At 54.2% G+C, this 23,387-nt stretch overlaps 1 protein-coding gene across 2 annotated transcripts in view; it reads right to left on the reverse strand.

Moving 5' to 3' along the window:
- Positions 1 to 321: 321 nt before the first annotated feature.
- Positions 322 to 23,387, reverse strand: part of CFAP45 (cilia and flagella associated protein 45) — a 31,448-nt gene continuing 8,382 nt past the window's right edge. Inside the window, exons 3-12 of one of the 2 annotated variants that reach the window (XM_075907756.2) lie at positions 21,719 to 21,861; positions 16,384 to 16,528; positions 15,326 to 15,496; positions 14,589 to 14,767; positions 14,237 to 14,366; positions 13,750 to 13,896; positions 12,810 to 12,923; positions 10,665 to 10,858; positions 8,454 to 8,678; positions 322 to 3,792 (exon numbers count right to left, since the gene is read on the reverse strand). In XM_075907756.2, coding sequence (XP_075763871.1) covers positions 3,717 to 3,792; positions 8,454 to 8,678; positions 10,665 to 10,858; positions 12,810 to 12,923; positions 13,750 to 13,896; positions 14,237 to 14,366; positions 14,589 to 14,767; positions 15,326 to 15,496; positions 16,384 to 16,528; positions 21,719 to 21,861 — 1,524 coding nt within the window. In that variant the 3' untranslated portion in view covers positions 322 to 3,716. The remainder of the gene's footprint in view (positions 3,793 to 8,453; positions 8,679 to 10,664; positions 10,859 to 12,809; positions 12,924 to 13,749; positions 13,897 to 14,236; positions 14,367 to 14,588; positions 14,768 to 15,325; positions 15,497 to 16,383; positions 16,529 to 21,718; positions 21,862 to 23,387) is intronic. The other variant, XM_089772691.1, reaches the window with a different exon arrangement.

Below are 23,387 nucleotides of genomic sequence, written 5' to 3' on the forward strand. Positions count from 1 at the left end.
CCGCTCCCCTGATGGCCGGGAAGCCCTTCCTCTTTGCTCCAGCCCAGCTTGAGCGAGGCGCAGCCTCCCCCCTGCTCCCACCCCAGAAACCTGTCCCTTGCCCCCACTGCCACCCTGTCCCAGCACTCACTAATACCCTTTTCCAGTACCACGTCCCCTGCTACCACCAGTACAGTTGGGGCCACATTAGTGAGGCGTGGGGGTTTTTGGAGTTTTTTTTTAATCTCTCTTGTGTGGCCCCAACTTACTTTTCTGTGGGTCAGTGACCCCTGACTCAAAAAGGTTCCCTGCCCTTCTCATAAATAAAGACAATGCAGAAACTTTGTGTGTTTGACAGTCTTTTATTTAAAAATGAAACCTGGCCAACAAACCCCCAATGGGAGCCAAGCCCCCATCTGGCCTCAGCATTGTAACACTCCTACACCACCCCAGACCCTAGATCTGAGCCTATCATACACTGGAACCTCCTGCCCTGAGCCCCTCACATACCCCAACCCAAATTCCTGCAGCCTCACAGCCACAAGCCTGTGGCTTGCTTAGTAGCCCAACCCTCCATCTGACCCCAACATTCCCCAGCCTGGAGCCCCCTCCCCGAGCTGGAGTTCCCTTCTCCACCTCCTCCTGCATCCAAATTTCCTCCCAGAGCTTGCGCCTCTCACCCCCTTCCCACACCCAAATCCCTCATGCCCACCCCAGAGCCCACACATCCTGTCTCAACCCAGTGAGGGTATGGCTAGACTGCAGGAGTTTTTCCAGGATTCCAGAGATATCCCGGAAAAACTCTTCTGCATCCAGGGATGCATTTGTTCTTCCATTTTTTTAGTGGAAGAGCAAATATGCTCTTTTGGTAACCCCTATATTCCTCGTTCCACGAGGAATAAGAGGGCTGCCAAAAGAAGGGTTTTTCTGACATTTGGTCCAGTCTAGACAGGCCAAATGTTGGAAAAATCTCTTCCCATAGAAGAATCAGAAAAAAAAAGGCAGTGTAGGGTGTATAAGGGTTGAGGATAGCAAGTGATGGAGAGGAGGAGAATAGAGAGGGCAGTGCTTCAAGGAAGAGGTGGGGTCTTGGGGGGATGGGAGGGGCAGTAGATCTTCACTTGTTCTGAGATTTAAAAAGTGATCTTGAGTGTAAAAAGGTTGGAGACCACTGCTCTAAAGCCATGGGCCTAAGGAGAGCATCTTTTCTGTCTCACAGTCCCTGCCCTCCTCCCCAGACCACCTTGATTCTCTCCTCTGTGTGGCTATCGGTCGGGCCTTAATCCGTCTCCGCAACAGACAAGTCTGGGACATTTTGGGCTGTGGGAGGAGTTGCCAGGCCTGCTTTCTCCTGCAGAACCCCCAGCTCTGTGACAACCCTTGCAGATCCCCTGGTACAGGGGTGTCCAGGGACAGGAGATGACACAGCCTAAGGAGTCCTGCACCCCAGCTGATATCTGCTGCCACAACACTTAGGGTAGTCTACCCAGTGGCGCTATTTCAGGATACTTCCGGAATCCCTAAAATGTATTCCGTGTCTCAACAGTGCACCTGTTACTTCAAAATATCTTTTGAAATAACGGGCGTGCTATTCCGACATTCCATGAGGATTAAGGAATAGCGCTCTATTTTAATTTTGAAATAAGCTATTTCAAAATACACTCAAAATGAGCTCCACAATTTGCTTAGCTTATTTTGAGCTACGGGTGCAGTGTAGATGCACCCTTAGCGAGCCTATTACTTAGGGCAGCCCTCAGGCTGCTTTAGCTTACGCCAATCTGTCCCCATCTGCCTCAGTGCAGGGGAGGCCCCCAGCCTCTCTGAGGCCCCCATGGCTGTAGACATGTCACACTCTCTGATCTGTGGTATCATTCTGCTCTGAATTATTCAGCAGAGTAAGCCCTGAGCTCCAGGATTGAGGGCCTTGCCATCTCAGAGAGGGAGGGACAGGCCTGGTAGCTGAGATCTCAGCCCCATCCTGCTGCCATCTACAGGAACCAGCTATTCCGGGACTTGGGACAGAGCTCAACCTGCAGGAGCCAGAGGGAGAGGCAAGCTGAGGCTTCAACTCCTCTTACCAAAGACTCCGCCCATGATTTCTCCTCTTTCCATTCCCTGCTCAGTCACTCTCCTCCCCTCCCCGGCCTCTATATCAGCAAGTGCTTATCACCCAGGGAACCAGCAGATGCTGTTGTAGGAGCTGTGAGGAGCAGTTGAAGAATCTTTTGTCCCAGGGTCATGGGGGCTAGAGCCTTCAGTCAGGCAAAGCTTCTCCATGGGGGGGAACCTGAGACAGTGGCTCCCTGCACTCCTGCCATAGCACAGCCAGGAGCAGGCTATCTGCACTCAACCATTCTGCTCTTGTTGCCCCAGCGCCAGGCCGTTTTCCAGGTAACAGGACTCTTTCCTGTACCTATGTTCTCAGCATAAGCATCAGGTATTTGTTCCACAGAACACCAAACGCAGGACAGAACTAGACGACTGTGAAGGAAAATCTGGCTGCAACTTAACTCTAGCGCTGTTCTCAACACCACTCCCTACAGCACCAGAGCCAACACTCAGGGGTGGCCTGTGGCTATAGGTCAACTTGGCCGTCACTTAGGGCGCCACCTTCAATGGCGCCCGATGATGACATCACGGGGCGCCCGATGATGTCACCCCATTATCAGCCGTGCAGGCAGGGGTGCCTATCACGCGTTCCGCCTGGGGTGCCAGCTGCTGCAGCCCACCTCAGGCTGCTCCTGCCAACACTGCACACAGGCTGGGGGCAGGAGCGCTGTGCAGGGACCCGTCAGCCATCCAAGAGGGAACTGGGAGCCAAAGATGGGGCGTACTGGGAGAACTAACATGCTGAGAGCTCTGGATGGGGTTCTGGCACCGTTTGTCCAGCTTAAATGATGAGGGTTTATTAAAGCCCAGGGAGTGCTGCTCAATGCTAGGAGACCCAGAACTGTGCCGAGAGCCATCCAGTCACAGTTCAGAGGATTGTTTGGGGTGACAGTCCTACATGGATTTCTCCCTTGAAGCCAATGCTGGCCGCAGGGCAGGGGCTCAGCAGGGTTTGAGGCTGATGCCAGCGGGAGGGCAGGGGTTGGGGACTGACACCGGTCAGAGGGCCGGGGCCCAGTGAGGTTTCCAGGGCTGCATTAGGAGCAGGCAGAGCTCAGACATCAGAGCCCAACTGCAGCCTTTCCCATTCTCTGCTGATGGGCATGAGGACATGAGAACAGATCAAGCTTGTGGGGACTCAGTGTGGGTTTCCCAGCTGCCAGTGACTGGCCAATGTGGCTCTGGGCCCAAGCCGGCTGAAAAGCCCCTGCTAACAGAACTGAGGGCTGTAGCACAGTGAAGAAAATGCCCATTTACCTTGCCCACAGTAACTCGGGAAGCCTGGGGCAGAGCTGGGGCCACCAAGGTGCTAATGCAGGACCTGATACTAGCCCCTCCATGGAAGCAGAGGTCTCATTGCTGTGGTACCCATTAATGCCTCCCTCTCGCCTGGGGAGCATGGGTGAGCCTCTCTCCACAGCCCGCAGAGCTGGAGAGGGGTTGCTCTTCCCAACTTCGCTGGTGGGGCTGGTTTGGGGACATGGCAAAGCAAAGAACCCAAAACCTCCATAAATATCTCTATTCATAAAACACTCTCAGAAACTACCAAAATATACAATCTAGGCCCCGACAGGGATGGGCCATACGATGCAGCCATGGCAAGCTGGGCGAGGTTGCCCTGGGGCCCCTCAGTGCACAGGGGCAGGCTCAATGAGGGCTCGGCGCTCCACCTGGGCACAGTATTTCTCAGGCAGGCCAGCAGCTCTAAAAACAAAGGAAACAAGGGAAAGGAAGTCATAAAGCCCCCAGACGCTATTGCAGAATGCTGGGCTATGGGCCCAGCCCACGATCCCATCTCTCCCTGGGGAGAGCCAGATGGGAGGGCCATGTTGGACCTGGGACCACCAGCCTCCTTGCTATGATCACTGTAAGGTATCAGCTGCCTCTTCCACAGGGTGATCCAGCCCCAAGTGTATGGGGGCAGAAAGGAGAGCTGGAGGGGAGCTCAGAGTGTATTGGGACAGAAGGAGAAGACTGGGGGGCAGCATTAAACACCTTGGGTGTGTCTAGACTACATGGCTCCATCGACAGAGCCATGTAAATTAGTTTATTCGGCATATTCAAAGAAGCAGGGATTTAAATAATCCCAGCTTCATTAAAATAAACATGGCTGCCATGCTGTGCCGATGATCAGCTGATCCGGCACAGCGCGGCAGTCTAGACGAGGCGCGGCTGACAAAGGAAGCCTTTGTTGACCGCTCCCGTATGCCTCGTGAACCGCTGATGGAGCCATGTAGTCAACGGAGCCATGTAGTCTAGACACACCCCTCTCCTGCTCTTACGGCTAATACAAGTCAAATGTTTCAGCCCTGCTAACCAGATTCCTCTGCTGGTCAGCCCAGCTTTGTTCAACAGCTGTTCCTCCCCATCTCCCTGCCGACTCCATCACCTGCTCTCCTTCATCTGTGGTACTGGGGGAGAGGCAAGGATGGGTTTGTAACTCTGAACATCCCAGTCTTCACACCCTACGCACTACTTCAGTGATCAAACTATGCCGTTAGGGCTATTTGAAAATTACTAACACACAGGCCAATAATATCATTGCAACAAAGCTGCCTGAGGAGTTATGAATGCCCCTTGAGATGCCGTTTAGAGCCCTGTGCCGATACAAATTTATACCTGTGGATGCGGATAGCCGCAAATATAAACCAGTATCTGTGGAACTGCAGGGCTCTCCTGGGAACCACAGGGGTGAAAGGAGTAGAATGTCGCTTCCAGGAGTCAGTATTCTGCACTGGCAGCTCCTCCTGGATGGCTGTTCTGCCTCCAGCCCTACCCACTGGGACAGGCACTAGCCTCACCTGCGTGCCCCTGGCCAGGTGAAGCAGACAGCTATGGGGAAGGGATGCAGGCAGGTCTGAGGGTGAGGTTGGTGGGGTAGTACAGTCATGCCAGAGGAGTTGCCAGCACAGGGCACTGGCTCCTGGGAGCAGCAGCTCCACATGCTGCTCCTTTCACCCCTGTGGCTCCCGGGAGAGCACTGCCGTTCCTTCTGTGGATATACATTTGTATCCACACGGGACTAACTATATTTTCAAGTCTATATTGGAGCAAAGTAGAATCAATGTACTTGAAGAGCGATGTTTTTCAAAGGGTGACTGGGCCATAAAGAGGAGGGACAATGAACCACTGAATTTTCCTTCACCTGAGGTGACAAGGGAAATGGCACCTCATACTTCTGTGACTGAAGGATACTTAGCAATACTGTGCCACAAGTCAGCGATGCTACCTTAAACAAATACTGTAGCTTGCTAGATTAACTTTGTCTTTTAGACATGGGTTTCCACTTTGATTTCTTGTAACTCTCTCTCTCTTTTACTTGATGTCACCTAACCTGTGCCCTGTTGCAGATAAACTGGTATTATTCTAATCTAACCCAATCCAGTGCTGTGTCTGAAGTGAAGGACTTATTAACACCAGTTAATATGACAAGCTGCTGGGTATTGGCTCTTTAAAGGAGCAAATTACCCTGATTTCTCTGAGTGGTCCAGGAGAGATTTATGGATACAAATATGCATAACTCCAAGATACTTTGGACAAAATACCTCATGTTACCTATCAATTTTAATGTCTCAATCTGCAGGATGTGTAATTTTGGTGTGTGTATCGTCCTTGTATGTAGAGTTAGGAAGATGGAGAATGGAATGGTTTATGGCCGTGGTCCCCAACACGGTGCCCGCGGGCGCCATGGCGCCCGCGGGGGCATTTGTCTGCGCCCGCCAAGTGCTCAGGGGTGGCCTGGCCCCGGGTACGTGGCACATGCGCGGTGCCGGAGCCGGCCCCGGGGCGCACGGTGAGCGCCGGCCCCGGGGGCGCCGCGGATTCACCCCCCGCGGCACATGGGGGAGGGGGGGAAGAGTGCCAGCGCCAGCCCCGGGCGCGCGGCGCTTGGGGGAGGGAGGGGGGAGAGAGCGCCGGCCCCGGGCGCGCGGCGCTTGGGGGAGAGAGCGCCGGCCCCCGGAATGCGGCTATGGGGGGGGCCCTGCCCCCCCCGGGCGCCCGGCGGGCGAACGGCCACGCCCCCTGGCGCCTGGCAACCCCAAATGGTTGGGGACCACTGGTTTATGGTTTTAAATGTGCAAATGAAAACCATCAGGGGTGTTTCTCTCAATATCTGGGTGAACAACTGTAAACAGCCTCTTTGTCCTTTAAGTCTTAGGATGGTCACATATCTTCCTAACTGGTAAGGTCTGACCATGTAGTTTTCCATGAAAGGGGAGAATGCAACAAAGAATTCCTGCCTAAAGAGGAAGGCTATTTAAGATGCAGAGTTTTCAGCCTTTTGGCTGGCAAGTCACTCCCAAGAGAATGAACCAGAGATACCAGGGAAAAAAGATCTTCCCTAGCTTGGAGGTTTAGCTGAAATGAGAACAGGTTCAGAGTAAGTTTGCTATAAGCTTGAGGGTGTTAGAACTAGCTGAGCCTTTTCTGTTATTTTCAATTTAATCTACTTACCTCTGCCTGTTTTCACTTAAATCCTACTGCTTGCACTTAATAAAATCACTTGTATTTACTATCAAGCCCAATGTAAATAATTATTACCTGGGGGAGCAGTCAGTGTGTACATCCTCCTTTCATTGTTAAAGAGGGCTTCCCTGAATGATTTATTTGAGGTTCTTATCCCATTTAGGGAGTGGGTTTCCTGAAAGCTGGGCCCAAAACTGCATTCTCCTCAGACCTGAGGAGGTTCAGTGTCTGCATTGCTCTTTGGGGGCAGGGGACGGTGATCTCAGCTCTGCCTTGGGGGAGACCAGGAGATCTGGCCCAGGAGGACAGAGTGGTGAGAAGCCCCAGAGAGGAAGATTGTGAATGTCAGTGGTTCTGCCAGCACACTGAGAAACAGGCCTCCAGGGGTCTTCTGTGACCCACCCCATCACATGTATCTTTAAAGATTTCTCTGAGTGATCTAGGAGTGGGCTGCAAACTTCAGGACAGATAGTCTTGGAATCATCTTGCCAGGCGTAACCAGTGTTGGTGAGTGGAGCTATTATGTTACAGACAGGCTGCTAGGCCAGGGCTGCACAGCACACAGACACTCAGAATACTGCATGCTTGTCTGCTGGTTGTTTGTGTCTGGGCTGTGAGCCACAACAGCAAAACATTGAAGGCACTCAGGGCAGGCAATGACACGAACCCTTACTGAAGAGATGGGGAACCCATGGCCTGTGGGCTGGATCCAGCCTGTAGCTTGTCGATCTGGCCCGCGAGGCTGGGGTTCCTCCCACCCCTGTAGGGGGTAAGCCAGGGCACTGAGATTCTCCCCCCTCTCCGCCACATGGCTGGAGTGCCAGTACTGGCTCCCTGCTGCTGAGGGGAGCCCCAACCTCACAGGCCAGATTCAGGCAAGACCTGGCCACATCAAGCCCTGGGCTCTCCCTGGAGGGAGGAGGAAGCGACTCTGTGCTGGAACCGCAGTGCTGGGAAGCTCTCTCTCCTATGACAGCTTGCAGACTCCACCCCATTGTTCCCACTGGCCACGAATCCCAGCCAATAGGAGCAGTGAGGGCAGTGTTTGTCCAGCTACCTGCACTGCCTCCCACCCTCTGCCTGGGGAGCTGTGCCAAGGAGGTGACCCCATCCCATACCTCCTCCCACATTCTCTTTCCCCCTCCCAGATACCACACCCCCAACTGGCTCCTGCACTCTCCCTCCCACTCAGACCCCCCCCAAAACACACACCTCAGCTGGCTCCTGCCCTCCCTCCTGCTCAGACTCCATACACCGATCCGCTCCGCCACCCTCCCACCTGTCCAGACCCCAGACCCTCAGCCTGGTCCTGCATCCTACCTCCTGCTCAGACCCTGCATTGCACCCCCAGCTTGCTCCCTGGCAGCCTCCTCTCATACACTGAACCCCTTGTTTTTGGCTCTACTCCCACAAACCTACTAGCCTCAGGCCCCAGAAGAGTTAATCCGGCCCTGGGGGAGGGGAGCCTGGAGCCTTGGCATCTCCCTCCACCCCCCGGGCACACAGGGTTAGTGTGTGAGGGGAACCCTAGCACCCCGAGTTGCATGAGTGAGGTGAGTGTCTCCCTTTTTTTCCCCCTCCTGCTTACCAGTTGGGAGCCAGTCCATGAGGGCTTGTTTGTTTTGCTTCTCACTTGTGTGAGGCCCCCGACTGATTTATATGTGAGTCAGTGGCTGCTGACCCAAAATAGGTTCCCCACCCCGCCTTACATGTATGGATTGCACCCCAAACATTACAGGGTACCATGCTGGATGGTGCCATTGAGCAGTGACCCCCCTGTCTCCTTTCCACATCCCATGGCCTTGCCCAGCACTAAGAATGAGCTGAAGCCATGCCAAGCCCAGCCCAGGAGCATGGCCCCCGAGGCACTGGCCTCCTGCTTGGCCCTGCACACTCACCTGAGCTCCTCCATCTTCTTCCTCTTGATCTCATTGATGCGCTCGCTGCGCCGGCGCACCTCTTCCTTCAGGCGCCTGCCCTCCTCGAAGGTGGTGATTCGCTCCTGTATCTGCTTCTGCTGGTGCTCGCGCACCTGGCGCCGCACCTCATCAGCATGGGTCAGCTGCAGGGCTTTGCGCCGCTCCTGCTCCTTCCGCTCCTTCTCAATCTGCTCCCGCTGAGCTCTGCATGGAGACACCACACTGCATGACCCTTGGGGTCAAACTGCGCCACAGGCAGGGCCAGTAACCCTCTTTCCAGGGCTCAGAGTCAGGCCGCAGCCATAAGTTCCTCCGGGCACAAGCGTTTCACCTCCCCGCTTTTGCAGTGATGCAGGCAAGGATTTCCTTTTTCCTGACGCTAACCGCCCTGGTTGTGTGCTCTCAGGTGGAGGTTTGGGGTGCTGAGCAAGCCGCAGGCTTGTGGATGTGAGGGTGCAGGAATTTGGGTTGGGGTGTATGAAGGGCTCAGGGCAGGGAGGTTGGGAGTATGATGGGCTCAGGACACAGATTTGCAGTGTGTGGATGGTGCAGGAGTTTTGTGGCAGAAGACTGGGGATGCAGGGGTGCAGGAATTTGGGGATCTCAGGACACGGGGTTCAGGTGTATGATGGGCTCAGGATTGGAGTCTGTGAGGAGTGCAGGAGTGTTATGATGCTGTGGCCAGATGGGGGCTTAGCCCCAACTGGGGGCTTGCTGGCCAGGCTTCATTCTTAAATAAAATATGTCAAACACAAAACGTTTCAGCATTTTCTTTATTTATGGGAGGGGAAGGGAACCTTTTTTGGGTCAGGGGTCACTGACCCACAGAAAAAATCAGTGGGGGACCGCACAAATAAGATGCAAAAAACCAACCCCTCCAAGCCTCACTGATGTGGCCCCAACGGAGACACCTCACTCCCCTGGCGCTCCAGCCCCATGGGGGTGGGGAGGATAGGCAGGACTGAGGTCCAAGGCCTACAGCCAGATTAACTCTTTGAGTTCCAGGGGTTAGTGGATTTTTGGGCCACCCTAGGCTCTGGGATGAGGCCAAAATGATGGATGCAGTGTGCGGGACAGGGCTGCCTGTGATTGGGATAGGGATGGGGGTGCAGAATCTGGGTGGAAAATAGGGTACAGGAGCAATCTGGGGATAGGTGTCTGTCCAGGAGGGAGTGGGAAGAAGCAGGGTGCTGATGGGTGTCTGGCCAGGGGGCAGGGGCAAGGTGATGACAGGAGTCTGGGCAGGGGGGAGGGTGCTGGTGGGGGCCTGAGTGGATGCCAGGGTACTCAGTGGAGTCTGGGCAGGGGGAGAGGACAGCATAACTTGGCTGGTACCTGGGGGTTCCACGGCTGCGCACCAGATCCAACATCTCTGGAATCACATGCGCTGCTCCTCCCCACCCCAAAACAGCTGGCGTGCTTCCTGAGACACCGGCTCTAACGAGGAGCCGGGGACTTCCTTCCCCGTGCTGCCTTCCTTCCTTCCTTCCTGCGGCAGCAGCAGGTAGTCCCGAGGCTGCGTGCCAGATCCGTGTCTCAGGAAGCGCGTGCGTGCTGCTCCTCCCCGCCCCAAAACAGCTGGCATGCTTCCTGAGAAGTTGGGACTTCTCCCCTTCCCCACCGCAGGAAGGCAGGCAGACATCATGGGGAAGGATGCAGGACCAGGCTGAGGGTCTGGGGTCTGGACAGGTGGGAGGCTGCCCACACCAGAGCCAGAAGGAAGCATGCTGTCTGTTTTGAGGAGGGGAGGAGCAGCGCACCTACTTCCTGAGACACCGGATCTAGCACACAGCCGCAGGACTTCCCCCCCATGCCACAGGAAGCTGGCGCTACCTCCATTTTCCCAGGAGGTTACAGAGCCAGTGCAGGCTCCTTCTTGGGGATGGGGGGGACGAGGAGGGGCTGTGAACACCTCGCAATCGATTGGTTGTGCCCCTGCAATCGACCAATCGATCACGATCAATGGGTTGGTGACCACAGATCTAAAGAAAATCCTTGGTCTGAGATGCCCCCGAAGGAAGCCCTAGTGTTGAGAGGGCAGCAGATCAGCCCCCCAGTCCCTTCTGCACTGGATGGGACAGAGGTAAGGTGTGTAACCAGAGGCCCTTTGCAGCATTGCTGGGAACTCAGTCCCTGAACTAGCTGGGCCTCAGCTACTAGCTCTGACCCCAGCAGTGCCACCCGTTGTACCTGAGGATCCTCTCAAACTCATTGCGGTCCCGCTGCACCTGCACAGCCAGGTTGTGCTCCTTGTAGGCGATCTGCTCCAGCCGGCTCTTCTTCAGCATGGCATCGGTCTCTGCCTTCTTCTGCGCAGCTTCCTTCTCCTTCCGGCGCCACTCTCGCTCGGTGGCCTCCTGGTTCCGCTTGGCCCTCAGTGCGTCCTGCAAAGAAGGGAGCGTGCTGATCCCCATTGCGAGCGGAGCAGGACTAGCTGCGTGGTGTACACAGCTCCACATGCCTGGTGCGGGGCCCAAGGCAGACCACCCCTGCTGCTCAGGCCCTTGGGCTCGCTTGGTCTGTGCGGCAGAAGAGCCAGCTGGGCTCTGTCCTGCACGCTAGCAGGGCACCCAGTTATGCACATACAGTGATGCTGGAAGGACCCAGCCACAGTTGCTTAGCGAGGGCAGAGCCAGTAGTGCTGGACATTACAGAAACTCAGTTAGACTGGGGATCAGAGTTGAATGGAGAGAAGAAAGGTGCAAAACAATGGGCTGGTGCCAGGGCCGTCCTTAGGATTTCTGGAGTTGTAGGTGGTACTTGTCAACTGGTGCCCCAGAGCCCTATGGCAGCTGCGGGGGGAGGGAGGGGAGACAGTTTTTAGAGCTGTGGTTTTATAATCTACAGCAACACAACAGTAAAATATTTTAAAGCAATTTTCAAACTAAGGCCCTGTCATCTAACACAGTCAATTCAGAAATGGTCTGCATACATCTGGGGTTGGCCAATGCCTGTTACATGGCTTCATTGCCACTCAATGGCTCTTTCACAGGTTCAGAGTTGTGTGAACAGGTCTGGCAGGCTGTGCCACTTTTACTTTAACTAGCTCCTCTCCCGAGTTAGACTCGCTCTACAGCAGCCACAGAACTGAGCTAGGGAGCAGTGGGTGGACATTAAGACCCAGTGGTGCCCCAAATTTTTGCATTCCCTACGCAGCAGCTGTGGATGTTGGTACTATCTATGAATTCGGAGTTACACTGGCCCTCGGCTCACAGCCTCAGGGTCCTTCAGAGCCAGCGATCATCTGTTGGCTGCAGAAGCCGTTCCTCTAATACTGCACCTCTGCAGCCACCTCCTGAGCAAGGCAGGCTGCTGGGAACGCGTAATATTAGGTTCTAGTGCAGGGTTTCCCAGCCTATGGGTCGGGACCCAAATAGGGATCGCCATTATATTTCAAAATGGTCACCGAGTATCTGCAGGTGGCTCTGCCACCCCTTCTCCCCCTGTTTTTGAATTGCTTTGGGACATCAAGTCTTTCTGAATTGTCAAAATGGGTCCCCATGTGGAAAAGGTTGGGAACCACTGTTCTAGTGACTCCACCAAGGGACTGGTTCTCCACAGCCCTGGCCTGGGAGACCCGCCTCTCATCCCATCACCATGGCAAGGCCCGGCTGTGGCCTCTCCAGGACAAAGAGCAGAGCTTTCTGAGCACTGACACAGCTCAGGTTAGAGCCCTTTGGACGAGGGTTTCTCATGATTCTCCTGCTTTGCTATGAGACTCCCACAAGGTGTGCAAGGCAGCAGCATCATTGCCAAGGCAAGGGACAGGGCAGAACTTCCTCCCAAGGACGGGGAAGGCTGCTCTACACCCTGGTACCTCAACAGGGCATCACAACTGGGTTAACAAGGTCAACTTCTCAGTGTTTCACTGAAATATCCCACTTCTCGCAGCAACATGAGTGGAGTGGGAGACTCCCACTGCCCCTGGCAGGACGGCCAACAGAGACGTGCTCTATCTTACCCTGCCCCAGTAGCCCTTGCTAGTCTCTTGCCAGTCCCAGAAAGGGGGACAAGTATCCTGTGTGAAGGGAAGCTGCTAATTCCTTGCAGCTGGGGCAGGAGTTTGCTCATGGAGTGTGCTGCTGAGCTCCCAGATGCAAATCTCTTGTAAAGTGAATGCAGTGTCTCCCCAGGCTCCTTGCTTGGCTCCTCCGCCCACTGGCTTGGGAAAGTGCAGGCATAATGCACTCTGACCATATGTCCTGGCCAGAGGGTGCACCCCACCCATGCCCCCTACACCCGGTTTTGCCTTGCCTGGGATGGAATCAGGGGAGACAGAGGCAGGGAATACGATGGACTGGAAAGGGGGCACAGGGCCATCTTTGCAAGTGTTACCTGCTCTGCTTGGTAATCCTGGGCCTTTTCCTGCAATGCCCTCAGACGTGCCGTCTCCATCTCCTTCTCCCGGCGGATCCTCTCCTGTTCGGCTTCAAACTCTGCTTCCCTTGCCTGGGCCAGGCAAACAGCACAAAATCAATGAGCTGCACCCAGACCGTTAACAGTAGGCCTTCCTCATCACCCACCCACCACCAGGACATAGCAGACACATCCAGCATCTCTCTGGCTCCCCGCTCCCCCCAGCCTCCTATATAACAGGGACGAGATAACTTCTCCAGTTAACTCCTAGAGCAGATCTTTTAGCTACACATCCAGTCTTGTCAGTGATGGTGAATCCACCACAACCCTTGGAAAATTGTTCCCCTCCTTGTCTGAACTCCTTCCAGGAGCCAGCAGCTAGCCAGCCAGCCATTCTCCCCGTTCTCATCGAATAATGCTCACGTAGCAGAAAACCTGGTATGCAGATTCATGTGTTTGCCTGTGGGGTATGTACGTCCCAGCATCCACCCACATCCATGGGTCTCTCTGATAGATTAATAGAATCGGAGAATCCTAGGGCTCCAGGAGACCTCAGGAGGCCATCGAGTCCAACCCCCTGCCCAAAGCAGGACCAACCCCAACTAAATCATCACAGCCAGGGCTTTGTCAAGCTGGAACTTAAAAACTTCTAGGGATGGAGACTCCACCACCTCCTAGGAAACCCTTCCAGTGCTTCACCTCCCTCCTTTACAACAGGTGTTAAAGCCAAAAAGTGTTAAAGCCAAAAAGCCCATGATGTAGGGATGAATTCCTGCATAGCACAGGCCCGAGAAGCTCACCCCCGCCCTCAGGCCCAGAACTCCAGGTTAAACAGAGCAGAACTTTCCTGGTGACGTGCAGCCCAATTTATTGGGCAGGAATGCCACCCGTCTCTTGTCCCCCTGCCCACAGCACATACCATTTTCCGCTTCTGGTATTCCAGCACCTGCTGGTCAGCCATCCTCTCCTGCGCCAGCTGCTCCTCCTTACGCCGCTGGTTCTCGTCATTGATACGCTTAACCTCAGCCTGAATTCTCATCCTCTGCTCATGTCTGTTCTCCATGTCCTGAGAAAGGTACGAGGGCAGGGGGTGTGAGAGGTACCCCAGGGAGATGCCACAGCACAGCCCCCTTCCCAGACCATTCTTGCTTTGGCATTTGCCTGGAGCAGTATGCACTAGCAGGGATGAGGGGCCAGCTATTGGGCTGGGGCTGAAGAAAGGCCCAGTTGCTCACTATCCTTTTGAGCTCCTCGTCTGCTTCCCATAGTCCTCAACTGCGAGGAGACTAACTAGCTCTGGGCTGCCCATTCCCCTGGCCCCGGGGGATACTAGGGAGCTGGGGTTCAGGAGGGTTGGATGGGCTCAGAATCCATCTCGGACGCCTCACCTCACCCGTCTCTCTTACCGTCATGTCTTCCATCTGCATCTGCTCCAGATAGTCCAGCATCTCCTGGGCCTCCTGATCGCGCTGCTCTGCCTTCATAGCCCGCTCCTCCTGGTTCTTCTCTATCTGCTCGATGATATGTTGCTTCCCTCTGGGAACAGGACATATCAATGTCTCTGGCACATCACACTGTGCCTGGCACAAATGCCTGCCAAGCCAGCAGGGCTGGACTGCCTGCTGCCCATGCCCCACGGCCACACAGACAGGTATCCCCTGGCAATGGTTGCCTCACACTGGGTTTCCTTGGGAAGTGCTGGAGTGGGGCTGCATGTGATGAGCTGCCCAGGGCTTGGGGAGGGATATTGCTGCTCACCTGATCATCTCCTGCTTCCTCTTCTGTTCCAGCTCCTCCTGCATCTTGGTGGCTTTTTGCCTCTCCACCTCCATCATCTGGTCCAGGCGCTTCTCCTCCTCCCCCAGCTCCTTCTCAATCAGCTGCTTCTCCAGCATCTGTGCATCACGGATCGCCTGGCACTTTGCATTCAGGATCATCTTTGGGGACAAGGAACTGCTCTGGCTCAACCATGCGGGTGGGGCACAGACAGAGAGGGCCCAGGGGGCAGGGAAAGGCAGTTCAAGAGGAAACAGAGACCATGATCTAGGGGTTAGAATAAGACTTAGCTCCATTCCCAGCTGTGCCACTCACTCACTGTATGCCCTCGGGCACCCTGGTTTCCCCACATCGGAGTACAGCCAGGACTGCACAGTGCAGGAGGCAGGCAATGGCACAAAGAGCTTCCTCCCACAGGGGCCACTTCAAATCCAGCCCAGTGACTGTAGGTCCTTGCTGTCAGAGGGCAGGTCAGTGGTTCCATGTGGAACAAGTCTTGGCCCCATCACACCATCACAGCAGGAGCCTTTGCTGACAGCCATCACTCAGGGACTCAGCTTCCTTCTCCCTGCACAGGGTCCCTCCAGGGCAGGGCTGAGCTTGCCCTGCTTTGGCTACGCCTGGCTTGGAGTCCCTGGAACGATGCTGCCCTGCTTGGCAGAAGGGCCCAGTTTCTGGGGAGAGGGGAAGACTGCAGAGCACAGAGCCCGAGACCCCACCTCGCTGAGCTCCTTGACCTCTTCCTCCTGCTCCATGCGCATCCTGGTGGCCCGCTGCAGCAGGTACTGGGCTCGCTCCTTGGCCTCCTCTTCCAGGTCGCTCAGCTTCTCCTTCTTCTTCTGCACCATCCCTTTCTGCTTCATGACGTGCTTGCGCTCATTCACCCCGGCCTGGAGGGGAAAGGCAGGCTGCTGACAGCCACCTTCCTGGCCCTAGGGAGCCCTGCCTCACTCAAGTGCTGCCACAAGCCAGATTCTTCTGGGCCAGCACCACCATGACACGATGCTGGGGACAGGGAGGAGACTGGCAAGCTCTGAGGGGACTGCTGTGCCTGCACAGGTGAGAGCTGCAGGGAGGCTGCACCGCTCCCAAGGGAGATGCTCACGTCCTATCATGTCTGAGACAGGAGGGCTGCTGGAACCATGGCCCGTGACATACACCCAGCCTGTGTCCATGAGCCAGCGGCTTTGTGCGGCAGGCTCCACCCACTCTCTCAATGGCCAGAACTTCCTGGGGTGGCAGCATTGCTGTCTCCTCGCACTCCCACCCCAAGGGGGGAGGATTCTCTCTGAGACATGAACTGTGGGGGCCTGGCAATTCCTACATCCTCTGAGAGCCTGGGCCACAGGGGCAAGTCTGTGGGTGCCAGTGTAGGGTGCAAGTTCGATGTCTCTCCTGCAAGGGAGGATTTGGATGGGGAGCTTTCCAAAGTTCTGCCAATTGCTATGAGCCACCATGACAGAGAAGCAGTTTGGGACTAGCAGCATAAACAGTTCCCTGGCTCTCAGGAGTCTGCCCAGGGGCTTCCTCTGGGAAGCCTGGCTGCTCAAGAGCCCCACTCCCTCCTCTTGGTCTGCATCCACCTCCCCATCCCTAGCCCAGATGGCCCTAGGCAGGCCAGAGCTGGGCCTGGCACACCAGGAATGTGTGGGGTAGCTGCCGTAGCCCCTGCAGTTGGCCCTTCCCTGCAAAGTCCACCCTATGTGGCCACTTCAAACAGCACCCTGGAATGGGCCTACAAATCAGCTGACAGCAGGAAGCGAGAAGAGACACTTACGATAAGAGCTTCTCTCTCTGCCTTGAGGGCTGCTATGTTGGCCTCACGCTCCTCCTTGGTCAGGACTTGGGATGCTGCCTTAATGCGGTGGAAATCCTCTGGGCTCATAATGAGGGATTCTCCCGACGGGTCCTCTGCAGGAACGCTGGCAGAACAAGCAAGAGGAGCAGAGAGGTGACATGGAGGCTCCCTACTCCCATCACCATGGGTCAGCCTGGGAAATGCCTGAGGGTCTCCTGCACAGAGATCACACCCTGTGGTGCTGCCTGCAATAGAGGTCACCAGAGCCAGGGAAGGACTGTGTGAGAGACTGAGTGAGTCAGCAGAGATAAATGCAAGAGGGCCCAGATCCACAAAGGGACAGGGGCATTGTCAGACTGAGGATAGTAATGCCTAACATCTGGTGTCCTGCCACCCAATGGAACCCACAAAGCCTGAATTAAGTGCCTGGGTTTTCTACCCAATGAGGGGGAGAGATAGGTGCCTGAGAATGGGATCCACCAAAACCACGCTAGGTGCGGAGCTGCCTACACTAGTCAATTGCAGATACTGACAAGAAGGGTGTGGCCTAAGCCCCGCCCCTCTCTGGGACTTAGGCATCTCAGCCCTAGCTAGCGGGAGGCACCATTTCTGCTCTCAATCTACCACGAGGATCCCTCTCCTGGAGTCATGCCTAAACCATTTATCACAGGAAGAGTGGCATGTGCCTCACTCCATACAAGCAGGAGGGGAAGGAGAAGGCCTCCCTTGCAATCTTTAGCCATCCTGCACTGGAGGTGAAGAAGGGACTTGGGTATATAAAGTCATCAGCACTGCTGTTGGCCTTGGCCCAACGCCTATTTCAGTATTTATACTAAGCGGAACACCTTCCAACAGGAGATCTGAAGAGCTTTGCCCCAGAACACCCATAATCTTGTGATTAGGGCACTCACCTGAGAGGCGGGAAACCCTCATTTAGTCAGGCAAAGAAGGAAACTGAATAAGGGTCTCACACCACAGGTGGGTATCTAACTGCTGCACTAACAGGTATAAGGAGTTCCTCCTAGTCCCCTCCCCCGGCCAGCTTGTGTAGAGTTAGGCATGCTCACAGCACACCGATCAGCGCAAGCCCTGCAGGCAGGATTGAGGATCAGATTAGAAAATAGGCAGGTGCCTAGACAGCTATGGGAACGATGTGCATGCTCACACGCAGAGACTTAGGTGATGTTTACAGTGAACATGCAGGTGTCTATGGGGGCAGGCAGCAGCTGAACAGGGATTTGGTGAATCGACACAGTACCCAAATCTGAAACTTTGTGTATCTGAACCAAAGTGCCTGGGCCAAGTCTAGTGTGGGGAGTAGGCGAAGGTGCTACTGGAGAAGCACTGCCAGGTTTGAGACGAAGGGAGAGCCCCAAACCCCAGTGAGAGCAGCATGATGCTGTCACAGGCTGGGCTAACTGACTGCACCCCAGGAATAACAGTGTCTAGACTAGGGATGTTAAATATCGGTTAACTGAACAGTCAATTAACCTCCTGATTTCCTATTGGTTACTCGAGTATTCTAAAGTCCCTGGGGAGTGGGGGCTGGAAGCCAGTGCGCTCTGGCCCCACTCCTGAGGAGCCCCCTGCCACTCGGCGCTGCTGCCTCTGTACCAGAGGCAGCAGCGTGGATTGCCAGGCTGGAGCTGGTCTGCAAGGGGAACCAGTTTAAAAAACAGCTCTCTGCACAGGTCGGCTGCCTGTTGCCTCGCACTGATGCCTCTGATACAGAGACAGCAGCGCGGGGTGGCAGCAGCCCTTGTCCAGGGAGAAGGGTTGAGCTCCCAGACCCGGTGGAACTCAGCTGGGCTGCCTGCCCGCCTGGCTCCTAATACACTTAAAATGCAGATCTGCAGCAGAGGTAGGTCCCAGACCCAGTGCAAGCCAGGACTGAGCCACACTGCTGGCCAGTCTGCTAAAAAATATACTGGCAAGGGAGGGAAGAGGAATGCATGTAGTCAATAGCATTAACCGATAAGCTTTTGCTTTTGCTTATCAGGTAATCGACTATACTATTACATCCCTAGTTTAGACAGCTCCAGGGATACTGTGTAAGTGCAGAAAATCAAAGACTCCCATTCCTGTAACTGCAATGAGAACACCCCAACCATCAAACACATCACGCAGAATCCCAAATATAGACTCAAAGGGGGAACTGGAGGATATCTACAACCTCATAGAGGTGGACTTGAAATGGTCTATTGTCCTGTAAGTGCATCTACAGCACTGCAGATGCCATACATGCACATGAGAGACAGTGGCAGCACAAAGACAATCATGACCAGGCCTGCCTAAGCCCAAAGTCTATTGGCCAGCTTTCCTCCTGCTCCACATGGACTTCATATAGAAGCACATGGTAATGAACAGCACAAGGTACCTCTGTAACTGCTTTGTGCCAACCGATCATTGCCTGTGTACACCCCACAAGCGCAACTGGAATCACAAATAAACAGTGTATGGAGCTATTTAGTCCCTGGGAAAGATGTTCCAAACATTTCAGTGTCACACTTGAATTTCCGGACTTTCATGTGAAAGCAGCTCAACTGTCATCCTGGCGCTTTCAGCAGTGTCAGTGGGACATGATAATCTTCCTTGCCTGCCCTCAACAACAGGTCCACATTGCCATGCACCTTAAAACAGGTGTTTGCATTTCCGTATTGGCGGATGTGAGCCATATGCCTAGCTTGTATGGCGCTTTGCTAAGACTGCAGAGTGTCTCTAGGGATAGAAGATACCAGGGAAAAACAAAGACACTGTCTGAACCACGAATTCATTAGTACATGGCTATGCCAACGCTGGTGCCCTACCCCAGAAACCACACCTTCCTCCCGGGGGGTAGAAGAGCAACCACTCCATGGTGGGGAGCTGTGGGTGGCAGGAGCAGGATTGCCAGCTCTCCTGACTGGATGCTATTATTGTGAAAGGCATCAGGTCTGTCCAGTCTGGGAGAGCTGGCAACCCTCAGCAGGAGCAGGAGCAGGAGCAGGAGCAGGAGCAGGAGCAGGAGCAGGAGCAGGAGCAGGAGCAGGGTGGGAGGCTCACCTGACATCCTCAGGCAGGAGGTGCCGGCAGTAGCAAACAGCGAACGTAGGCCATGGAAGCAGAGGGCGGCCACGCAGCCAGCTGGAGAGAACACCACTTTGAAGGGGAAACCATTGCTTCTTTCCAGCTGCCACTGAGTGGCCACCCTCTGCTCCTCCTGAATCCTCCAAACCCTTCTGGTGAGCAGGGGCTGGGCACAGCCCAAGGGGCTGACTGGGCAATGGGGCTGTGTAGGGCTCAAAATGTCATGAAGCCCTATGCAGCTGCATACTTTGGGTATTGCTAGGGATGGTCCTGATGGCAAAGGGAATAGAAAATATCTGCATGCCACACACATTGGTGACAGATGACCCTTGAAGGGTTAATATCGCTACATAAGGCAATGTAGTTTCGTGGAATGATCACAGAATGAGGAAAGAAAAGCAACTGAATTCTAGTCTCAGTTCTGCAGCTGACTCACTGCATGACCTAGAGGAAGCTGACTGTGCCCCAATTTTCACAGTTGTAAAATGAGGATAATATGGGCCTATTTCCCAGGGGAATTCTACAAAATAAATGACTGCGCATTACTCAGATGCCATGGTGATGGGCGTGGTATAAGAACCCAAATAGAGGAGAATGTGTAAAGCACTTTGAAGATGTTCAGTGCTAAATATTTAATAATAATTAGCAGTATTATTATATGTTGCCTTTCATCCACCCACACAAACACTGAGACCTGCTTAATAGTTTCTTCAAAGATGACAACAGCAGACTGGATTCCAGAAGCACTTCAAAGAATGGTTCATAGCAATAACAGCATCACTGCTGTACACAGAACCTTTCATCCCAAAGGGCCCAGAATAGCCACCTTGTCAAATGAGACATTAACCTGAGGTGTCTCAGTGTTTGGGTTCCCAGCCTGAAACATCTTGACATGACCTTCAGGAGCTCCCATTGACTTCTGTTGGTGCTCACGCTGCTCAGCTTCTCTACAAGTCAGCTGCCAGGGGTCAACATCAGGGATCACCTTTGAAAATGTTAACCTGAGTACCTTGGATCATTCCACCTACCACAAAAATGAACTCACCTCTAGCGTGAGAGGTGATGGCTGTTTACCAAGGAACAGCAACACTATACAACTTTTTAAGCCGGAAGCTGAAGATAACTCCTGACTGCAGGGAAAACTTCGGGAGATAGAAAGTAATTGTCTGAAATGGTATTTGGTCAAGACAATACCCTTATTCTTGCAAAGTGCTGCAGGTTCTTTAATGACCTCATTTCAGTCCTGTTTAGAAAACATTCCTGGAGCAATCCACAGACCTGTTTGCTGTGTGTGTTAAGGATGCTCTATTTTATGTACTGAGGCTGCCTTTCACCTGTACAGGGACATATGGGGGCAGCATCAGACCAAATCAGAAAGATCACTGCATATATCCCGAAGGTGCTTTGTGCTACTCCTGCCCATCATATACTAATGCAAGGGTGGGCAATAATTTTTGAAAGGGAGCCATCTCATGAATTTCCAAAGTGGTCCCAGGCCAACCTAGATGGGATGGAAGGGGTGGGGCCAGGAGACTTCATATGCTCCTCCATCCACAGGCCTTGATTAGCCTGGAAGTGCGTAAAGTCTTTGCCAGGGGCGCGCATTGCCTAGAAAAAACTGACAGCTGTCCAAAACAGCTGGCAGTTCCCTCTAGGTGACACATGCTCCTGCAGTGGGAGGAGACTTTGTGTGCTCCCTCCACCCATAGGTCAATTAGGGCCTGGGGGCAGGGGAGCACATGAAGTATTTGTCCTCGCTTCCACCCTGCCAGGGGTGTGGGACACCTAGAGAGAACCACCAGCTGTTTTGAATAGTTGACGGTTTCTTCTGGAGCTGCGTGCCCCTGGTGGGCAAGAGGAGACTTCGTGTACTACCCCGTCCACAACACTCGATTGGCCTATGGGAGGGGAAGTGGCAGATCGGCCGGAGGCCAAATCAAAGGGCTTGGTGGGCTGGATTCAGCCCATGGAGGCTGTCTTGCCCATCCTGTACTAAAGACTGGACAAGAGAGGCCTGTAATGTGGCCACTGAGGGAGCTTTATAGAGCAGGGTGTTAATAGTGTTCTCTGACTGACCCTCCACTCACTTCCCACTCAGACCAGGCATTCCAGGGGGTTGCCACTTGCTTGTCTCCAGGAGGCTACACAGTAAGGGCTAGCCTAGCACTGGAGCACTTCCATGGGACAGGCACCTAGTCCCTGGGGCCCCTGACACACCCTCAAAGCAGAGGCTCATGTGCTGGCTTACACAAGATCACGGATGAGATCCCTGGTGATGAGGCGGATGGTCTCAGGTTTGTGGCCCCAGCCACAGGCAGAGGGTGATTTCTGGACAGTCTGCACATCCCGTAGGATCACAAGGGGGCTGTCAGTATAGGATCGCGGCAGGTTCTGAAAGACAAGACAGACGGACAGATTTTCTCAGGGTTTCTCATTGCTCTCCACATAACACACCTTTAACTCCTGATTATCCCTCGTGCGTCTCCTTTGCGTGGCTGTCCCATGGGGCGAGCACTGACTGGGGCTACACTGGGGCCCACTGACCCCCCAGCACTAACTTACCACGGAACATTCACGACCCTTTCTGGCAAACATCCTGACAGATTGCAGGGTCGAGGAACAGGAGATGAAACCTTTCACCTGGTTCTTACCCAGGCCAAACACCAGCTCCTCTCTAGCCCCAGCCACCACAGCCTGAAGGATAGTCTCTCCTCACCGTTATTTAGGTGCCAGCACCAGCCTTGGTCCGTGAACATCTGATTGAAATGAGCTGACATTGTTCACTGTCCATCTGCCCAATGCCCAGCCCCACTTACTTTGAGGACGGGGTGGCCGAGCCTCTCTAGCTATATACGGGGCCTGGCAGAAGCGTGAAGCTGGAAGCAGAAAAGAGTGAGGACAAGTGGGCCCAGCTCTCCCATGAGCAGACAGTGAGTAGGAGAGGTAGTGGGAGATCCTTTGGAGGTTTGGATTCTGTGGGAGCCAAGCGCTCAGCCCCTGTACAAGGCACTGGATCTTGCAGAATCAATTAATTCAGCCCAGAAATGAATCTTTCAAATAATAACTTTCCCTAACACTGGTCCCATCCCCATTCATTTGAGCTGACATTGCCACCTAGTGAACAATCCAGTGCACTCCAGGCGTGATTCAGCCAGACCTGCCTGAAGGCGCTTGCCCTTTCTTAATACAAAAGCAGGTATCAAGAGGCATGTTAACACGCCATGGGGTAAAAAGTTCAAATACTCAAGCTCAAGCAACTGAAAGGTGACAATCTCCAGAATAGTGTTAACAGAGCCACACTGCACACAATGACTTCTGGGTATCAGAGAGAGACTATGGTGCTGGGATGCGCTCCCATCTAGTCTAAGTGCAGAACAGTCCCAAGTGATAAATGCAGGGTACTGAACAATGCTGTGTCCACTAGGGATGTTACAGTTAGATTAATTAGCTAATCGAATAGTCGATAAGGGCGCCTTTGCCTTTGTAGTGCAAAAGCCACTTCAAAGGCGAAAGCGCTGCAGGAAACACGGGGCTAGTGGGGGACTGCTTGACTCCCCTGCTAGCCCTGTACTCCACGCAGCATTTCAAAGCAGCAGTGATGCGTGGAGCCCAGGGTCAGCCCAGTGTCAGTCTCCACACAGCATTTCAAAGTGGCAGCACCACATGGAGCCCAGGGTCAGCAGGGGAATCCCCAGTTGACCTGGGGCTGCATGTGGCGTTTCAAAGCGGCAGACCTTGGGCTCCACATAGTGCTGCCACTTTGAAACACTGCATGCAGCCCAGGCCAGCTGGGGACTTCCCAGCTGGCCCCGGGCTGCACACAGCTTTTCAAAGCAGTAGTGCCATTTGGAGCCCAGGGTCTGGCCCTGGGCTGCATGTGGCACTGTGGCTTTGAAGCACTCCCTTCTCTCCCCCCC

Source organism: Pelodiscus sinensis, chromosome 22, assembly GCF_052426305.1.
Source record: "Pelodiscus sinensis isolate ZL-2025 chromosome 22, ASM5242630v1, whole genome shotgun sequence".
NCBI classification, from domain to species: domain Eukaryota; kingdom Metazoa; phylum Chordata; order Testudines; family Trionychidae; genus Pelodiscus; species Pelodiscus sinensis.